The sequence below is a fragment of the Priapulus caudatus genome, unplaced genomic scaffold (assembly GCF_000485595.1).
Source record: "Priapulus caudatus unplaced genomic scaffold, Priapulus_caudatus-5.0.1 Scaffold649, whole genome shotgun sequence".
NCBI lineage: Eukaryota > Metazoa > Priapulida > Priapulimorpha > Priapulimorphida > Priapulidae > Priapulus > Priapulus caudatus.
The window spans coordinates 133,339-152,628 of record NW_014577710.1 but is presented as its reverse complement, the minus strand read 5'-3'; the positions used below and the strand labels follow the sequence as shown (position 1 = coordinate 152,628).

The window sequence follows — 19,290 nt, the reverse complement described above, 5'->3', positions numbered from 1 at the left end:
TAGTGAGATGTTGAAGCTGGGTGTAGAGTCAAAGCCTATAGAACCTTTCGGCTCAATCTGGCGTATTCTCTTGTTCAAAGCGGGTGAGGGTTGGGGTCTTTCAGCTAACCGATGCCTTTACCTGGTCACTTGCCGCGCTGGATTCTTTAGTCTTTCATGGGGTACTCTATTTGTCGTTTATCTTAAGATAGAACTCGTTTTGACGATCCCCCCCAACGTCCCGAATATCGTGACCATACGTCAAGCAGTTAAGATTTGTGCCCAACTGTTGACGGACGAACGGACGGCCGGACGGATGGACGGACGGACGATCATGCGATTCTACAAGCTGCATCTGACTACGTCAGATGAGCTAAAAATGATAAAACTGCCTAAGTCACATGTGTCATAAACGTTAAGATGTATGTTGTGACTAAACATTTGCGCAAATAAAGAACTGCAAGTTATAAAATACAACACTTAATATAAAATTCTGATAACAGAAATGTGTTACCAATAAAACTGGTATAAAATTTATTTAGTCCGAGTTAGAATGACCGAGAAATATCCATTTATACATCAGCACTTGTGGCGGAATTAGCAATGGCAAAATCAGCGTTTTTTTATTTTCACCATGGTCAAACTCATGTGCGAAATGGGGAAACGTATGTGAAATTTATACTCTTATTACTTAGTGCAATATATCCATGACTGACTGAAACCACTAATTTGGTCAAATGTTCTGTGAATTTTGAAATTCTGAAATTACAAGAAATATCTGTGCCACTTGGCATTCGATGCAAATTGGGTGAGCAGGGTGCGCATGACGTCACTAATCTGGGTGTCAACAAACCCATAGCAATGAACGAGATGTATTGTTTTCAGCCACACAGCAATAGCAACTACACATGGGAGCCAGCCAGTTACATAACTATCAGCTAACTATAGCATTAGATAGTATATTAACTATAGAATATTAATGCAGTATTATACTGGGAGTTACAGTGTCAAAACTCACATTTAAATACTAGCCACAAAGCTTAGCAGCTATACGCCAGCTGGCTTACACAGCAGCAGCCTATTGACACACATTTTGAATTAGTGGCGACTGGCAATTACTAACTCGAAGTGATAATAATGGCCAACATTGGCAGCAGCTCCAAGGTGTAGTTTCAACTGGCTAGCACTGGCAGTTGATGGAGCATAATAAATGACGTAATTGAACACTTAATTAATTAATGCAATAAAGAGAGACGTAAGAGTTTGCGTTTCAACAGATAACAACCTTGTCACAAGTGCGTGCACCTTGTTACACCTTTTAGGCTTGTTTCGTTACGGCATCGTATTCTCATGACATAAATTAAATTTAAATATCTCCTATTTTTAGCTCACCTTGACATCGTTAAGCTGAGCTATTGCCATGGGTCGGCGTCCGTCGTACGTCCGTCCATCCGTCCGTCTGTCCGTCAACATTTCGCTACGGTCAACGATAACTCAGGAACTGTTTGATCCACATGTTTGAAATTGGGTATAGTTGTTACTGCAATGCTCCCATATTGAACGTCCTATTTTGAAGCACGCTAGTCGACGTACTTTCGAACCACGGCAATTTTTTGGCAAAAAATGGGAATTGCCATTAGTCAGTTCAGGTTCAACGGATTTTGCTCATTTTTGGTATGTGAATGAATAAGGCTAGGGGTTTTGATATTTAAAAAAAAATTATGCAAATTAGGTAGGGTTTGGCAATTATATAGCATATTATATAGACACAAACAGTCTGTGGTGTCACACTCGTCTGGTTCGTTTTACAAGATTTCATTGACAATATCTTTAATGCAAAATTGGTATTTCTTCTCCCCCCTGCCGATAAAACGTCTATATTAGAGTAAAGATTTACAAAACATGTCGCAACGCAGCATTATACTATTTATTCAACACGCCATCGCTACCAATAGCAGCTAATAGCGCTACATCTATCGTCACAAATTGTGATTCAGTTTTGCGTTTATAATTATTATTGGCATATACAGATGGCAATCGTTTCTATAATGATACGTACGGCTGCGCATTGCTTCAAGGTTAAAAGCCGACTTCTTCTTATCCAGCTCTTTGTGTCCTTTTTTCGTCGGTGAGCTTAGCAGTGTCATTGACACTTTCATTCTAGGTAGCTGTTTACTAATGATTATATGAAAATTTTAAATACTCTATTTTGACAGGTTATGAACTTGCTCTACTGAAAACCGCATCCATCTGAAAAATAATAAATAGTACACTCGTGTGTAGAGAACAGGCAGGTGAAAGGATAATGAATGGGCCATTGGCTCAATTGCAACTTCCTATAAGGGAATATAATCTACGGTAGCAGAGGTGGCATTATAGGCAGCAGCCCTATAAACATAACTGTTGAAAAAGACAAATGATAAGAATTTACATGAAAACTTCAGTTAATCATTAAGCCCTAAAGCTAATATAAAGTATTAAAGTTAGGATATTTATTATACAAGTTTTTAAGTCATTTATTAACCATAAAATATGATAGCCTTTGCCAAGTACGACGACCATAGGCCCTTTCAGCAGCATCTAGCATCTCTCGCAGCTTATGGTCTTCATTGCGCTGTGACTTCATTTCCGCAGCGTTTGTGAGCTAATAGAGGCGGCTTTCCAGATCTTGCATCGTGAGCATTGGTCACCAATGGAATTCCTGAGAAGAAGACTGTCTGTCATGCTTGTGGAATCAAAAATGCCTTCTGGGCAGTTATCGACTTATAGTGCACTTCTGGTTGTTCATCAGTCAGCTTAGTCTTATTATTACTACTCCCCCCATAATTATCATGACTTATAATTAGCATTATGTATTGCTGTTCAAAACAGAAAGATTCTCAGTACAATGTATTTCACTTTTCTATTATTATAATTGTTTTTACACACATCTAAGCACACATATAAAATGAAATATTTACAAAAGCAAAACGTCAACCCTGACATTTTAAAATGGGGAATTCCATGATGCAGAAAGCACCTACTTTTCTGCCATCCTCTTGGTTGTCATGGCATCATCGACTTGTAACGCATCCAGGCTGGCTCAGGTCTGGCAAACCTGCATGAAAGCTAGCTGGATGATAGCCGACCAAGGCCTGAAGTACATTGTGTCTGTCTGTAGCATCACTGTTTTACGACAAAACATTCTATTAGCATAGTGCGCTACTGAGAGTAACACCCTCTTACCCTACCCCCCACACACAGACGCAGGTCAAGGACACCAAAGGCCTATATAAAATGAAAGTGTCAATGACAGCTGGTAGCTCCACCACAAACAAGTGCCGCTGAGCGACAGCGGCGCTCATCTAACGTCTACTGGCGGTGACTCTGTGGTGGAGTGGTGGGATTCTAGTAAAACGCTGTTAGTACCAAATGTGTTCACATACGCGCCCGAAACAGTGAATGGTATCAGCAACCTTCTCGAAGGAATGTTCGTTGGGATCGTTATGAAAGTTGCCCACGAGATGGCGCGTACGTTTAAGTGTCTTAAGATTAAAGATGGAAGCTCGCCATCGTACGTAGTAGCAACAACTATTTGACAAGACAGAATAAGGTAAGCACTCATCCATTTACCTACGCAGCCTACAGGCTGAAATAGAGAGGTGCCACCTGACCTAATTACGCAGGCAAAAATACACAGTATATCACCACCAACATGCACTGGCCAGTCGCCTCTGGCAGTGGAATAAGTTACATGTAACACACTGACAGTACAGAATGCATAGAAATTTATACGATTTAAGGAGGCGCATAAACCTTCTTTCAAGGCAAATTTAGCTTTTGAAATTTCACTGGTGACATTGTAGCCTCATACATCCAGCGCATGTATGATTCATAGCGCAAACCCGACAGTCAAATTCTTTCTAACAGTAAAACAAATGCCATGTTTAACCCTCCTCTTGAGGGTCAAAAGTTTATCAGACACTTAGCTCTTCGGCATGTCAGCGGAAAGTACATTTCATAGTCCTTTTAATAAAGCCATAAAAATGGTAGGTCGCGCTGAAACAAAAAAGTTTTTCAATCCGCGTCCGTCAGACGGCATGTCCTCGGAAAATGTCTAAAAATGTGTTCCTGTGCCCATTGACGCTCTTGACCTGTGGCCTCCAATTTCGGCAGTGATGGTTTTTCCTACCATGATGCAATACACCGACTATCACCGAGCCTAGGTCGAGCCCGTTTAGATTTGTGCCGCAATTCTGCATTTCCTCCATATACCTTAAGTTAAGGATACTCTCCACGTTGTGCATGAAATTTCATTGATTTTTCGTTTTCAACTTTATTTCGATGGTAACACTATGTGGCCACGCTGTGTACATGCTAATTTCTCCATATAACGGTACATGTGAACTGTCAGCATTCGTTTTTGCTTGCCCGGCAGTACTGTGTAGTAAGCAGGCGCGCTGACTTCATTATATCAGAGACATGATACAACCACGATATTAACTAAGCAGGTATCATTAAAGGGACAGTAGCCTCTAGGATTTTACTGCATACAACTGTACTTACTGTATAACAAAATCGTCTATTCAATATCCACATGTATTTGTCACCAGATACTTAATTAATTATTTACACATCAACGCTACGAAATTTGAAGCGCGCCATGACACCCGCGACGCTGCTGCCACCCTGAAAAAGTTGCGTATTTGCATTTTCGATTTGCAGGCAAATGACCGAGGGCTAATCACAAAAGTGCAATTATATTTATACCTAAATGCTATTTAACCGAACGATATTCATTTTAGGGCAAATTTATCCATATTATAACTGAAAACTATATGTCGTTTATAAGAGATTACAATCCTTTTGCTTTTAAATGAATAAATAAGAAATACCCTCGGTCTGTAGCCCTTGGCTGAAAGTGGTTTTGCGCAAACTTCTCAGATCGTGCGCTTTGAGTGGCGCCACGGTCGTTGTAATCAACTGTAGTCGTTAGTTTTAAAACATTTTTTAAAAATATTTCTAAATGGTGATTGAACCATGAAACTTTTGTATGTAGCGCAATTATAACCTAAATTAGCTGAAAATAACCCTAGAACCTAGAGGCTACTGTTCCTTTAAGTGTCATCCCTGCTACAGCTGTCATTACATGTATTCATGTACATTCATGTACATCTGCTAGTGATCCAACAAGTACCGCCACACCCAAAATAGTTCTAACACCTCGCAACACACCTTACTATAGTGGGGTTATGGCGCGCGTTGTTGACATGTTAGCTTTGTGACGTCAGGAATGAGCGACGGTTCGCGCGTTCTGCAATGGTAATCTCGTAATTTCTCACGAATTTCTCAAGGTGCATGGAACATTTTACGGCAATTTAGTGGTGTCAGTTTAGTCATGGATATGTCGCGAGTAAGTACTAACAATAAGATATAATCACATACGTTCACCCATGCACCAGGCGGCCACTCATTGTGAAAAATAGAAAAACGCCGATTTTCTCCGTTTTCGATTTCTGACATGTAGCGCGATGTATAAATGGATATTTCTCTGTGATTACAGACTCGGATTAATTTAATTTTACACTCGTTTTAATGGTAACATATTTGTGCGTAAAAAAGCACGTCAGGGATTGTTATTAAGTGCCGTACTTTATTAGTTATGCCTCTTTATATTCGCTAAAATTTTCTATTTTAACACACAACTTGATTTTTAAGTAGTTTTTTCGAGTTTTGCTCGGTAAATTATGAAAATTAAAGAAAAATCCTGACGCGCTATTTGGTCCATATTGTGCTTAACATGTGCGCAAAATTTTGTATCCTCACTCTTTCTGGTAGTTGGAGAAATATCAAAATACCATTTTTACATAAAAATTCAAAATTTGTGTGGTAACATAATTAGGTGCTGGGAAATTTCATGAATTTTTTGCTTGAGCATAGAGAATAATATCTCCTCTATAAAAAAACAAGTGATTGATTCGATTCATTTGCCAATAAACATTTAATCTTCACTAGAGCAATACCCGTGCACAACGTGGAGAGTATCCTTAAGGAGGGAATGTTTCCCCTCCTTTTACACCTCTTGACGTTTGACCTTTGACCCCCCAGCTTCGACATCCCAACTTGATTTTCAGATTACCCCTCCACGTCCCGAATATCGTAACCGTACGTCGAGCCGTTTAGATTTGTGCCAACTGTTGACGCACGAACGGACGCACGGACGAACGCACGCACCGGCGCGATCATGGCGATTCTACAAGCTGCATCTGACTATGTCAGATGAGCTGAAAGAGACCAAATGAGTGAGTGAGAAGAAGTCAGTTTTAATTGAGCAACCATCGACGTACATTATAGAAACGAAGAGTATATATGGGAGAACTCCATTATATACTCTTGATAATTATGTGTAATTTTTTATGGTGAAGAATAATAAATAATATTATATATATAAATTACAAATAATTTATAAACCAAAATGAATCACAATTTGTGAGGGTAGACCGGCGCTATACCCGTTATGATGTTTCTTAGCATAAATCATTATATCATAATAATGGAAAGTGTCAATGACACTGTAGCTCACCACAAAAAAAGGACACAAATGAGTGAGTGAGAAGCAGTTTAATTGAGCAACCATCGACGGTACTTATAGAAACGATTGCCATCTGTATAGCGCAATAATAATTTATAAACCAAAATGAATCACAATTTGTGATGGTAGTGGCTATACCCGCTTTGATATTTCTTAGCGATGGCATTCGAAATAAATAGGTTAAATGCTGCGTTCCGAACATGTTTTGTAAAACTTTACTTTAATATAGACGTTTTATCGGCAGGGTGGAGAGGAAATACCAATTTGCATTAAAATATTGTCAATAAAATCTGGTAAAACGAAACCAGTCGAGTGTGACACCACAGACTATATCTATGTTATCGTGTCTATATAATATGCCTATATAATTGCCAAAACCTACCTATTTTGCATAATTTTTTTTTAAATATAAACCCCTAGCCCTTAACTCATTCACATACCAAAAATGAGCAAAATCCGTTGACACTGAACTGACTAATGGCAATTCCCATTTTTGCCAAAAAATTGCCGTGGCTCGAAAGTACGTCAACTGGCGTGCTCCAAAATAGGATCGTTTATATGGGAGAATAGCAGTAACAACTATACCCAATTTCAAACATGTGGGTCAAACAGTTCCCAAGTTATCGTTGACCGTAGCGAAATGTTGACGGACGGACGGACGGACGTACGTATGACGAACGACGACCCATGACAATAGCTCAGCTTGACGATGTCAAGGTGAGCTAAAAAAAAGGCTGTATAATGTCATTACACACCTCTGAACATAATTAAAAAATATCAAAAGAAATTCCAACTACACGTACTGACTGAGCTGTGTGTGTGTGCCGTCGCGGTGTACAAGATAGACGGTGGGCCATCGTGTGACCTTCAATTCCTTTAAAAGACCTTTATTATCTGGGAGGACTCTCATTGTGTGCAGTGCCTTCACTTTTCTTGTGTCCATGCTGAGCTAAAAATACAAGCCACATAGGTTTCCAGTCGTGGACAGCACTAAGAGCATCAACAGTAAGCATTCATAACACACATTTCATTTCTACAGCAGCAAGAAAAGACCAAGACTTGGTGGAGAGGCTTGAAAAGCAACAAAGAATTTCATTTGTAGCTGGTTTTCTTCGTTAAACAGGAATTTCAGGCAGAGTTACCCAAATTATGCAAGCTATGCAGACTCTAGTAGACACAACATGTTTACTCTTTATACTAGTGACACAAGCACACAATTTTAAGAATCAAAATGACTTTGAAACCCATGTTTGCCGGGCAGTGAAATAACAAAATTACTAATGTTCAGCAAAAGATTGGGGTGAACTATCTATTTTCAAGTGGTGTGAATCATTTTAAGCATACACTTGAGTGTCACTCTGATTCAGTAACTAGAAATAAAATACATACCAATCTTCCAAGAAGGGAGGCGCCATCTTCGACTGTCACTAGTAGATGATGAGTTACCCGTGTGTTTATGCCTTTCCAAAGACCCATAACTGTGCTAGCACTATATAAAATGACAAGACCTTGCAATCTTAGTATTAACTTGTTTATAACAATAATAATGTGAAATAACTTTTTTAATGTTATTGAAAATAAAATCTCTGCTTTTAAGGATGTAGGCCTGTACCGTAGTATTTGGACGCTCGCCCGAAACTGGACGCTCCTAAGTGCGCATGCGCGCAGGCGCCTCTTGTTTAGCAAGGGCGCATGCGCAGCATGCGCAGTAGTCATCTGCGCATCTCGCCCATCGAAAACGGTCGCAATAAACAAACATGGCGGCCAACCCGGTCACTCATGGAAATATTTGATTGAAACAATTTGCAATGTTGTAAGTTAGTAAGACTGTGTTATGTGTGTCAGGTTACAAGGCGAAACAAAAAGAAAACAAAAGAGCATGCGCGCATGCGCACTTAGGAGCGTCCAGTTTCAAGCGAGCGTCCAAATACTACAGTACAGGCCTACTGAATATTGAATTGGCTTACGAGGCTATCTCGAAATTTGGCCAATGCTCTGATGCACCACCTGGTGGAGGCTGTTCCAACTGTTTAATGATCGCTTTGGTGAAATGGACTGCTTCCATTGAGCCGTTGATTTCTATTCCAATATCACCCTCATAGGTAAATGGCTTCAAGTACTGTTTATATATAACGAAAAGAATGTAGCACTTTTTAATACTGGTTTCAAAGAAAGCTGCACTATGCTCATAAACATAGTTAGGTGTCACATGAATAAGCAATATAATTAGCACAAGAATGAGCACTAAATATAAAGTAATAATTATATGTATGCCTACATATGCAGTGTTCTCATTAGGAAAAGGCCACCGGCCGAATTGACCGTCTACTCTGCTGTTTCGGCCGGTTACAATTGGCTCAAGTATGATATTTAAAAATAAAATAAAAATTATTCTCCAAAGTGAGTGTTTTATGAGCTACTACTAATAAATCAGTTTAGTATATTTGTATGCATGTTATGTGCACAAAAAGCATTGTTTTGTTTTTGAGTAACGCTATTTACGTACTTGTCTAACTCTTATAATTACTAAATCGTCATAATTTGGTAACTTTTGGTGAACTCTGAATGTACCAGGAGAAACCAAATTGGAAAAAAGGACCATACTGTAATCCAAATGGGTTTGTCTATATTCAGGCCGGTACAGGAGATAATTTGCATATTTTATCACGTGGTTTGTGTTATAACCAATCAGTTGTAATCGCGTGTTTGTGACGTCACTTCCAGCTGTGAAGAAGATGGGGAAGGAGGAGGAAGGGAAGAAGGGAGAAGGTGGTGGAGAAGGAGGAGGGGAGAAGCTGGTGGATGCCATCTACGGTCACAAATTGTGATTCATTTTGGTTTATAAATTATTATTGCAATATACAGATGGCAATCGTTTCTATAATGTACGTCGATGGTTGCTCAATTAAAACCGACTTCTTCTTACTCACTCATTTGTGTCCTTTTTTGTGGTGAGCTACAGTGTCATTGACACTTTCATTCTAGTACCTTCTACTAAGTTATATGAAATTTTAATACTCTATTGAACAGGGTTAGAAACTGCCTCTAATGAAAAACATCAATCTGAAAATAATAAATAGTACACTCTGTGTAGAGAACAGGCAGGTGAATAGGATAATGAATGGGGCCATGGCTCATTGCACACTTCTATATGGGAATATAACTAGGTACAGAGGTGGCATATAGCAGCAGCTATCAAATATAACTGTTAAAAAAAATTGATAAAATTTCACATAAAACCTTCAGTGTATCATTAAAGCCTTAACTAATATAAGTATTAATATTAGGATATTATTATACAAGTTTTTAAGTCATTTATTAACATAAAATATTGATACCTTTGCAAGTACGACGACATAGCCCTTCAGAGCATCTAGATTCTCTCCAGCTATGGTCTTCATGCGTGTGACTTCATTCGCTAGTGAGTAATAGAGGGCGCTTTCCAGATCTTGCATGTGAGCATGGTCACCAATTGAATTCCTGAGAAGAAGACTGTCTGTCAATGCTTGTGGAATCAAAAATGCCTTTTGCAGTTATCATTAGTGCACCTTTGTTCATCAGCAGTTAGTCTTATTATTTACTACTCACCATAATTACTATACTTATAATTAGCATTATTCTTGCTTTAAAACAGAAAGATTTCAGTACAATGTATTTCCACTTTTCTATTATTATATTGTTTTTACACACATCTAAGCACACATATAAAATGAAATATTTACAAAGCAAAACCTCAACCCTGACATTTAAAATGGGGAATTTTCATGATGCAGAAAGCACCTACTTTTCTGCCATCCTCTTGGTTGTCATGGCATCATCGACTTGTACTGCATCCAGGCTGCTCAGGTCTGGCAAACCTGCATGAAAGCTAGCTGGATGATAGCCGACCAAGGCCTGAAGTACATTGTGTCTGTCTGTAGCATCACTGTTTTAGGACAAAACATTCTATTAGCATAGTGCGCTACTGAGAGTAACACCCTCTTACCCTACCCCCACACACACAAACCAGGTCAAGGACACCAAAGGCCTAATAAAATGAAAGTGTCAATGACACTGTAGCTCACCACAAACAAGTGCCGCTGAGCGACAGCGCTCATCTAACGTCTACTGCGGTGACTCTGTGGTGGAGTGGTGGGATTCTAGTAAACCCTGTTAGTACCAAATGTGTTCACATACGCGCCGAAACAGTGAATGGTATCAGGAACCTTCTCTAATTAGTTTTATTCCAACATTACATCTCCCCAAAGATAGGAAGAGATTAGAAAATCTAAGTATACACATCATAGCATTTGCCCGTATGGCAGCCATATTGGATTTGACCATTGTAACAGCCCAAAGAAACCTCAAATCGATGTAAGAGCATCATAATCAGATTCTCTAACCCCGAAAACCCCATAAATATATAAACTTTTATCATACTAGCTCTTTCTCTTTTGGAACTACACTTGATCTTTAGCTCAGATGGCGGCCATTTTGGATTTGCCCAATATGGCGGCCCCAGGGGGCGCCCTTCTTGGCGCCCGGCAGAAATCGTAATAGTATGGTATAAGCTACCTCTGGACCAAATTTGGTACTTTTAGAAGAATCTGCACCAAAATATCCCTAACAGACCTGACTAAGAGCAATTTGGGAGTGATTGGGAGTGACGAGTCGCTCAAAATCAAAACAGTTTGATTTCTTGCAACTCGTCGCAAGCGACCAGAATCGCTATGGGTTGCAGTTGCACGTTCTCGCAGACGTAGCGATTTCACAGAAATTTTCACAGCGATTCTAGAATCGCTGTCAAGTTGCATGAAAAAGTCGCAGGTCTGTGCTAGGCTTTAGTAATAAAATCAAGCAATGTAACCAGCTTCTCCTCTACCTTAAATATAAGTCCTCCTCTTCCCTACCTCTTCCCTCATCCACCTTCTTGTCATCTCCCATACCCTTCTTCCTTTCATATATCCTTTGTCTGTCCCTTGCCTCAACCCTTTCTACATGTCTCCATCTTCTATCCCTCTTGCACCTCCCTAAAATTCTAATACACCTACAAGTGTGTCACCGAAACTACTTCACGTAATCACAATACGTGAAGTAGTTTCGGTGACACACTTGTAGTTGTAGGTGTATTCGAATTTTAGGGAGGTGCAAGAGGGATAGAAGATGGATTGTGTGGATGTGAAGATGGATGTGATTGGATACATTGTGATTCACATGCAATGTTGCATTTTTATATTGTCATTTGCCTACACGTATAATAAGACAACCAGAGATAACATAGATATAGCATAGTATATGGCATATTAGTAGTTACTCTGTTCTGATGTGTTGGGTAGTGTTACTATATCTGCAGATTTATATTTTGCAAAACTACAGCTTTTTTACTTTTGCATTGATCAATTGATACATTACATGCAATTATATGCTTTTAATATATGTACTTTCATTTCATGCATAGTCTTAGACTTAGTAAGTCTATTATAAGATATCTTATTTATTGCTTTCAATATTAGTAACAAGGATTTTAACAAAGCGAATAGTAAACAATACAGCAAGGGGATGATGGAAAGACCAAGATCTATTGTCAAAGTCAATGTTAACCTAACCATAACGTCATGATCAAACACATGTATAGTAGGCCTTGTATTAGTATGCTCATGGTATTATCTAAAAGGATAAATAATATTCATCAAACAACAAGCGTGGCGTGTCATTATCTGATACCAGTGGCAGATCCAGGATTTTGAGATGGGGGGGGGGCACAACTGCGTAGCCAGGATTTCATTTTAGGGGGTGCGGATTTTGTGATAGCGCCGGTGCCGGTGGGCTCGCTTCACGTGCCAAAGGGGAACAAAAAATAGGGGGGGGGGGCGCCCTTGGATCCGCCACTGCATTGGATACTGATACAGTGATAGTGATACGAACACACTCTACAGTCTAAAGTACTTAACAGATTAGTACTGACAGCGACATCATATCATCAGGAGTGAATAATGATAGATAACTAGTAATAGATAGATCTATAATAATATCTAATAATACTGTTGGTGACAACTCCTGCCGCTACGCGGTTACGCGGTGCACTACTTTATGCAGCAGCGCATTGATACCAACTAGGTGCCAAGGGTTGTGACGCGCACACCTTTTCGCCATTGTGGCTTACCGTTGAAGACGCGAATTTTCATGTGCAGAACAATGACAAGTGCTTCATGTGCAAGACCTTCAGGTTGACTTTGAAGTGTCCGTGCAAAACTTTATGGCTGCTCACGCATCCTACCACCAGGGGCTAACCGATCAAGCTGATATTGCCAAATCGAATAAATATCGAGAGAAGTTCCTGGCCGATGCCAACAGTTTTGTAGACACTGTCACACATTGGATTGCTGATGTATTGTATGAAGAGGCTAAGGAGGTTGAGGAACCAGACACTACCTTGCTTAAACCTGAACCAATGCTTGGCCAAGATAATGCTCTGACTACACCCGATAGTAATGAGGACGACGATGGCGAGTATGAGCATGACTCGGTAAAGGTACTGGAGAGAGAAATTGCAAACCTAGAGAAGGAGAAGTTAAAGCAGCAAAGAACATACAAGCTTTTGCTGCATAAACAAAAGCAGGAGAATGAACTAGTGGCGGTTCATAGGGAACAGGAATTAAAGATGCAACGTGAACAGTATCAAAACAAGCTGAGAATGATGAAAGTGGAGTTAGAGACGCAGAAGTTCAAACAAGAAGTCGGGTCTAAGTTCAAGCCGACAGTGCAGTCTACTCCCCTCCAGCCTGCCTATGCTGATGAGGACTTTCATACACCAAAGGCAAAGGCTAGTACAGAGACGTTTCACTTATCCACAGATTCCGCGTCAGACACTCCTGCGCAGAATGCCACTCAGACGTTCGTGAGCACACTGAAGTTTCTAATGGAGGAGACCCGGAGTTAGAATCAGTCGGTCATAGACAGCGTTACGGCTCCCAAGATATAAATTCTAAAATTCAACAGAGACCCTCTGAAGTACTACCCCTTCGTGAGGTTGTTCGACAATACAATGGAAGGAAAGACTCTAGATAGCGCCACAAAGTTAAACGGTTTGATACAACACTGCGTTGGCCAGCCAAGAGACCTGTTGGAATGCTGCCTCGTTAAGGAGCATTGTGAAGGGTACAAGCTAGTCCGTAGGTTGTTGAAGGAGAGGTATGGTAATGAAGATGTGATTGCTCAAGCGTGGCTGGATAAGGTGTTGCAGAGACCTCAACTGAGAGACATGCGAGACATGAGTGTTTACTGATGACCTCAGTACATGTAAAGAAACCTTGTCATCAATGAACTATCTTAACGAGCTAGAGACCAGGTCCAGTCTCCGTGCAGTCGTTGAGAAATTACCTGAGCATGTCAGAAACAGATGGAGGAAAATAAACTTTGATATTAAAAGTAGGAAACGCATACCGAACCTGGATGATATAATATCATTTGTAGACAGAGTAATGGATGAAGAGAGCGACCCTAAGTTCGGCAATCTTCAGAAATCCACCCTGAGGCAGCCTAGAGATAAATGCTTTGATTTCAAACAGCAGAGGAGAAGGAATGCTGCTTTCTCGTCTGACGCCAAGACTAAACCTATAGAGAAAACACATGAGCAGTCTATCATAGGAGGAAGTATTCCCAAGTATGTACCCACGTGCCCTATGTGTAAGGATACCAATTATCTCAACCAATGCAACCGATTTAGAGAGCTTGCCGTTAAAGACAGACACAGCTTCGTCCTGATGAAGAAGCTGTGTGTGAATTGTTTCCAATCAGGGCATTTCGGCAGAGACTGTCAGAAGAAGTGGACGTGTAATGTTCCTGGATGTGGTCAAAGACACAACAGGTGGCTGCACCTGCCTAACCACCAGACAGCTACAGATACCCTTGCTGCTGAACCCGTGACTACAAGAGGTAGCACGTTCCCAGCTAACAACCAGCCCGTAGGAACAATCAAATCCCAACCTAACATGAACGTCAGGTGTGCCTTCGCTGGTGCAGGACAGGGCACAATTGGCATGCCCATTATCCCTGTCGCCATTCAGGACCCTGAACGCAGGAGACAGACAGAGACATATGCGCTCTTAGACAGGTGTTCCAATTCAACGATGTGCACCGATATATTGACAACCAAGCTAAATGTTCTTGGCCGTCCTGGAATTATAGAGCTAACCACTCTCCATGGAGACCATGTCGAGGAAGAAGTGACGGTTGTAGATCTTGATGTGGGAGCTTTAAACAGCGGCAAGACGTTCCGACTGACCGACGTAATCTCCCGTGAGAAACTGAATGTGAGCTTAGACAACCGTGTGACTTCATCAGATATCAGAGATATGCTACATCTGAGAGACGTCACCCTGGTGAATGTGGACGTTTCCCAAGTGGATTTGATAATTGGCTCTGATCATGCACACCTTCTTATCGATGTAGAGACTCGTTCTGGTAAGGAAGGGGAGCCAATTGCAACAAGAACTCCACTAAGATGGGCTATGTTCAGCCCTACCAAGAAATTTAAACCCAAGAAAGCTAGCACTTACTTTGTCAATTCGACATTGTCCCTGGAGAAACAGGTGGAGAGATTCTGGAAGTTAGATGACCCATTGTACAAAGAAGAGACTGCTCTGTCTGTGAGTGACAGGAGTCTGAGTGGGAAAGCTCAATCCGACGTGAGGGTCCACATTACTCACTGGGGATCCCATTTAAGCAGAGACCGCCTCAGATGCTAAACAACTACAGCATGGCTAAGCACAGGCTTGATTTGCTTGGAAAGAGACTGTCCAAGGACTCTCAACTGCGGGAGAAGTATGTTCAATGGATCCAGGATTCTGTGGAGAAAGGGCATGCTGAAAAGGTGCCTCGCGAGCAGCTGGCCTTGGACCATCGTAAGGAAGCCATCTGGTACCTGCCTCATCACCCTGTGATCCATCCACAGAAGCCAGGGAAAGTCAGAGTTGTGTATGACTGTTCTGCCCCTTACCAGGGAGTCTCGCTCAACGATCTGATCCGTCAGGGACCTGATCTTATGAACTGGCTGATCGCCGTAATGCTCAGATTTAGACAGGAACCTATAGCATTTATGTCAGATAGTGAGGGAATGTTTATGCAGGTGAAGGTGCACCCCGAGGACCGGGACTGTCTACGTTTCCTTTGGTGGGAGAGTGGCGACATCACCAAACAACCCAAGACCTACAGAATGACTTCTCATCTGTTTGGAGAGGTATGGAGCCCTAGCTGCGCCAACTTCGCCCTTAATCGCACGACAGAGGACAACAAGGATAACTTTGACGTAAAAACTGTGCAGACGGTGGACAAGAATTTCTACGTCGATGACTGCTTAAAGTTCGTTGTCTCGGAAGAGGCGGTGAGACTGAGAAAGCAGCTGTGTGAGCTTCTCTCACTGGGAGGATTCAGACTCACCAAGTTTATCAGTAACTCACGCAGAGTTATGATGTTACTACCAGAGGCAGAGTGGGCTAAAGCAGCAGCAAGCTTGGACTTAGAGGAAGAGTGTCTGCCTGCCGAGAGAACCCTCGGTGTGCTGTGAAGAGTAGAGACCGACCAGTTCGGTTACAACGTATCCGTGAAGGATGTTCCTAGCATTAAGAGAGAAATGTTGAGCTACAGTGTATGACCCGTTAGGATTCGTCGGACCTTTCATCATGCGAGCGAAGATATTGTTCCAATAACTGTGCAAACAGAAGCTAGACTGGGATAAAGTGATACCCAAGTATGTCGTGGATCAATGGATAAGATGGCTTCAAGATCTCCCTAAGATAGCAGACTTTAAAGTTCCAAGATGTCTGAAGCCAAGCGACAGATTAGAGGCGCCAGTCGCATTTCAGCTACACCACTTCAGCGATGCGTCAGAGAAAGGATTTGGTGCAGTTACGTACTTGCGCATGGTGGATGCATCTGACAGGATTCATTGCTGCTTAGTGATGGCAAAGAGCAGGCTAGCACCGATAAAGCCAACAATCATTCCAAGGCTAGAGTTGTCAGCGGCCGTAGTTGCTGTAAAGCTCGATCAGGCTTGTAGGAAACACCTCGAGTACACTCTGTCAGAATCTGTGTTCTGGACAGATAGTACGATAGTTCTGCACTACTTGCGAAGCGAGGAAAAGATTCCAGACGTTCGTAGCGAACAGTGGCACAAATACATGAAGGTTCTTCGTCGAGCAGATGGAGACACGTTGATACGAACAACAATCCTGCGGATGATATCTCTAGGGGTACGTCAGCTGACGAGATGATAACTGATGAACGCTGGACGCAAGGTCCTACCTTCCTGTGGAGCAAGGAGGAGCTATGGCCAGCCCAACCTGACTTAGGAGACATATCTACCGCTGCAGAGATCAAGAAGGCTAGGGAGATTTACTCAACTAGAGCTACAGAAGCTAAAGCGAACAAGACGACGGTCGACTAACTGTTTGAAAGGTTTTCGTCGTGGCATGAACTGAAGCGAGCTGTAGGTATTATCCTTCGTGTGAAAGACAGTCCCTTCAGTCTTTCTATCCTTTCTGAGGAAGAAGTCAGATGTCAAACGTACTGAACCAGTCACAGTGAAAGAAATCCAGAGAGCTGAACAAGCTATTATAGTCTACATGCAGAGAAGCTGGCACGCTGACCCTACGAAGCTACAACAACTAGAGAAGCTCTCTCCCGTGATGTCAGCGGATGGAATGTTAAGAGTCGGTGGCCGCCTGTCGAATGCACCACTTCCTGACTCAGCCAAACATCTTGCCATTCTGCCTCCAGATCATCCCGTGACTAAGCTGATCATCAAACATTTCCACAAGATAACTGGTCATGCTGGTGCCGAGAGAGTCTTAGCAGAAATTAGACAAAACTACTGGAACATAAAGGGTCGAGTGTCGGTGAAACGAGCCGTTAGAAACTGCATCCCCTGCAAGAAGAGGAAGCAACCACCTAGTGTGCAATACATGGCAGACCTACCCAGAGATAGTAAAATATGCAAATTATCTCCTGTACCGGCCTGAATATAGACAAACCCAATCCAAATATGTCTGTTTACTGCAGCTCAAAATACACCAGATTGCATTTCAGAGCATCTAGGTTTTAACAAAAAAAAATTTGGGGGTACCCCCAAAACCCCCTGCCCGCACACCGCCACGGCTTGTTGCAAAAGCATTTGGGCCTGTTACTATAAAAGATAATGAAACCCCTGCATATGACTATGTATGTTTGGCTTTGGGCCATCTACTTAAAACCACAACAACTAGCTCTTATATGAATACCTTTACTGAGGGAATTGAGTCTATAGAATATTCACGACATATGCCTTGAGAGTTGCTTTCTTCTGCGCAATTAACAGCAGCAATGTTCACCACATCTTGCCAACCTGAAATTATTGCATCATCGCTTGTTACAAACATTTTGCCCATTTCTCATGGCTGTAAAAATATACAAGGCATGCCCATGCTATAACTAGTCGGCCTTTTGGGTGACCTTGATGACAGAACGCCTGCAGTTATGTGTCACACACGCAATAAATCTTTCTTAGAAACATTTAAGGCCAGCCATACAAGGCATTTTCTTTCTGTTAGCTTGTCAGTCTACAGTAAACACCCAGTACTGGTAATTATTATCATACCTATGACATTTCCTGGCTATAGATATAGGTAGCTATCTAAAGCATCAAAGAATGGTAGGTGCTTTCCTAGCGCAGACCTGCGATTTTTGGTTGCTCGTCGCTACAACCTGCAACCGCAAGCGATCGGTCGGTGTATCACTGGCACTGCATGTGCGCACACATGCGGTTTCGAAGCAATTCTAGATAGTCAGGGCTGTTAGGGCTATATAAAGGTTGTTTGGTGCAGATTCTTCTAAAAGTACCAAATTTGGCCCAGAGGTAGCTTATACCATACTATTACGATTTCTGCCGGGCGCCAAGAAGGGCGCCCCCTGGGGCCGCCATATTGGGCAAATCCAAAATGGCCACCATCTGAGCTAAAGATCAAGTGTAGTTCCAAAAAGGAAAGGGCTAGTATAATAAAAGTTTATATATTTATGGGGTTTTCGGGGTCAGAAAATCTGATTATGATGTTCTTACATCGATTTGAGGTTTCTTTGGGCTGTTACAATGGTCAAATCCAATATGGCTGCCATACGGGCAAATGCTGTGATGTGTATACTTAGATTTTCTAATCTCTTTCTATCTTTGGTGGGATGTAATGTTGGGATGAAACTAATTTGAGGGTTATCAATTATTAACAAGCACACATTAACATACTGATATACATTATCGTAAGGAAATAATAAAAGGAATGATTTAAGTACCAAATATTCTTGTAAATTTTTATTCTACGAAGCTCAAACATGGTGGACATGCTTCAACAAGAATTATAATTTGCTTGATTTGTCTATTCCATATTAGTCATCTATTCCTACATGTATGTTAGGTTAACATAGTTACAGTTACACAGTTGTGTATAAAGAGACAAATACAACAGGCAATGTAGGCTTTCCGATATGGCATCTTTGGTTAAAAGTGATTACTGTCATGGTTTGTGTCCAGTTATATAATCAGTAAGTTCGACTGGGCACAACAGTGCTCTCGATATATGTATGGCCTGTGCCCATACATTTTAGCATTAAGTCACACTAGTCGTTGCTGTCAACGTTGTTGCTACATCCGCTCTCGCATTTGCAGAGGATCGTACACCTGACACCGGCGATTGCACTTGCACCTTAATTCCTGTGCATGACTTGAGGCAGCTGCA

General features: G+C 41.4%; 1 protein-coding gene across 1 annotated transcript in view; it reads right to left on the bottom strand.

Moving 5' to 3' along the window:
* Window positions 1-19,290, bottom strand: part of LOC106812440 (sulfhydryl oxidase 1-like) — a gene marked incomplete in the record, with an annotated part of 35,322 nt that overhangs the window by 11,065 nt on the left and 4,967 nt on the right. Inside the window, 5 exon segments of the mRNA XM_014816326.1 lie at window positions 3,060-3,144; window positions 7,354-7,499; window positions 7,940-8,039; window positions 8,518-8,669; window positions 17,806-17,909. Of these exon segments, the coding sequence (XP_014671812.1) occupies window positions 3,060-3,144; window positions 7,354-7,499; window positions 7,940-8,039; window positions 8,518-8,669; window positions 17,806-17,909 (587 nt within the window).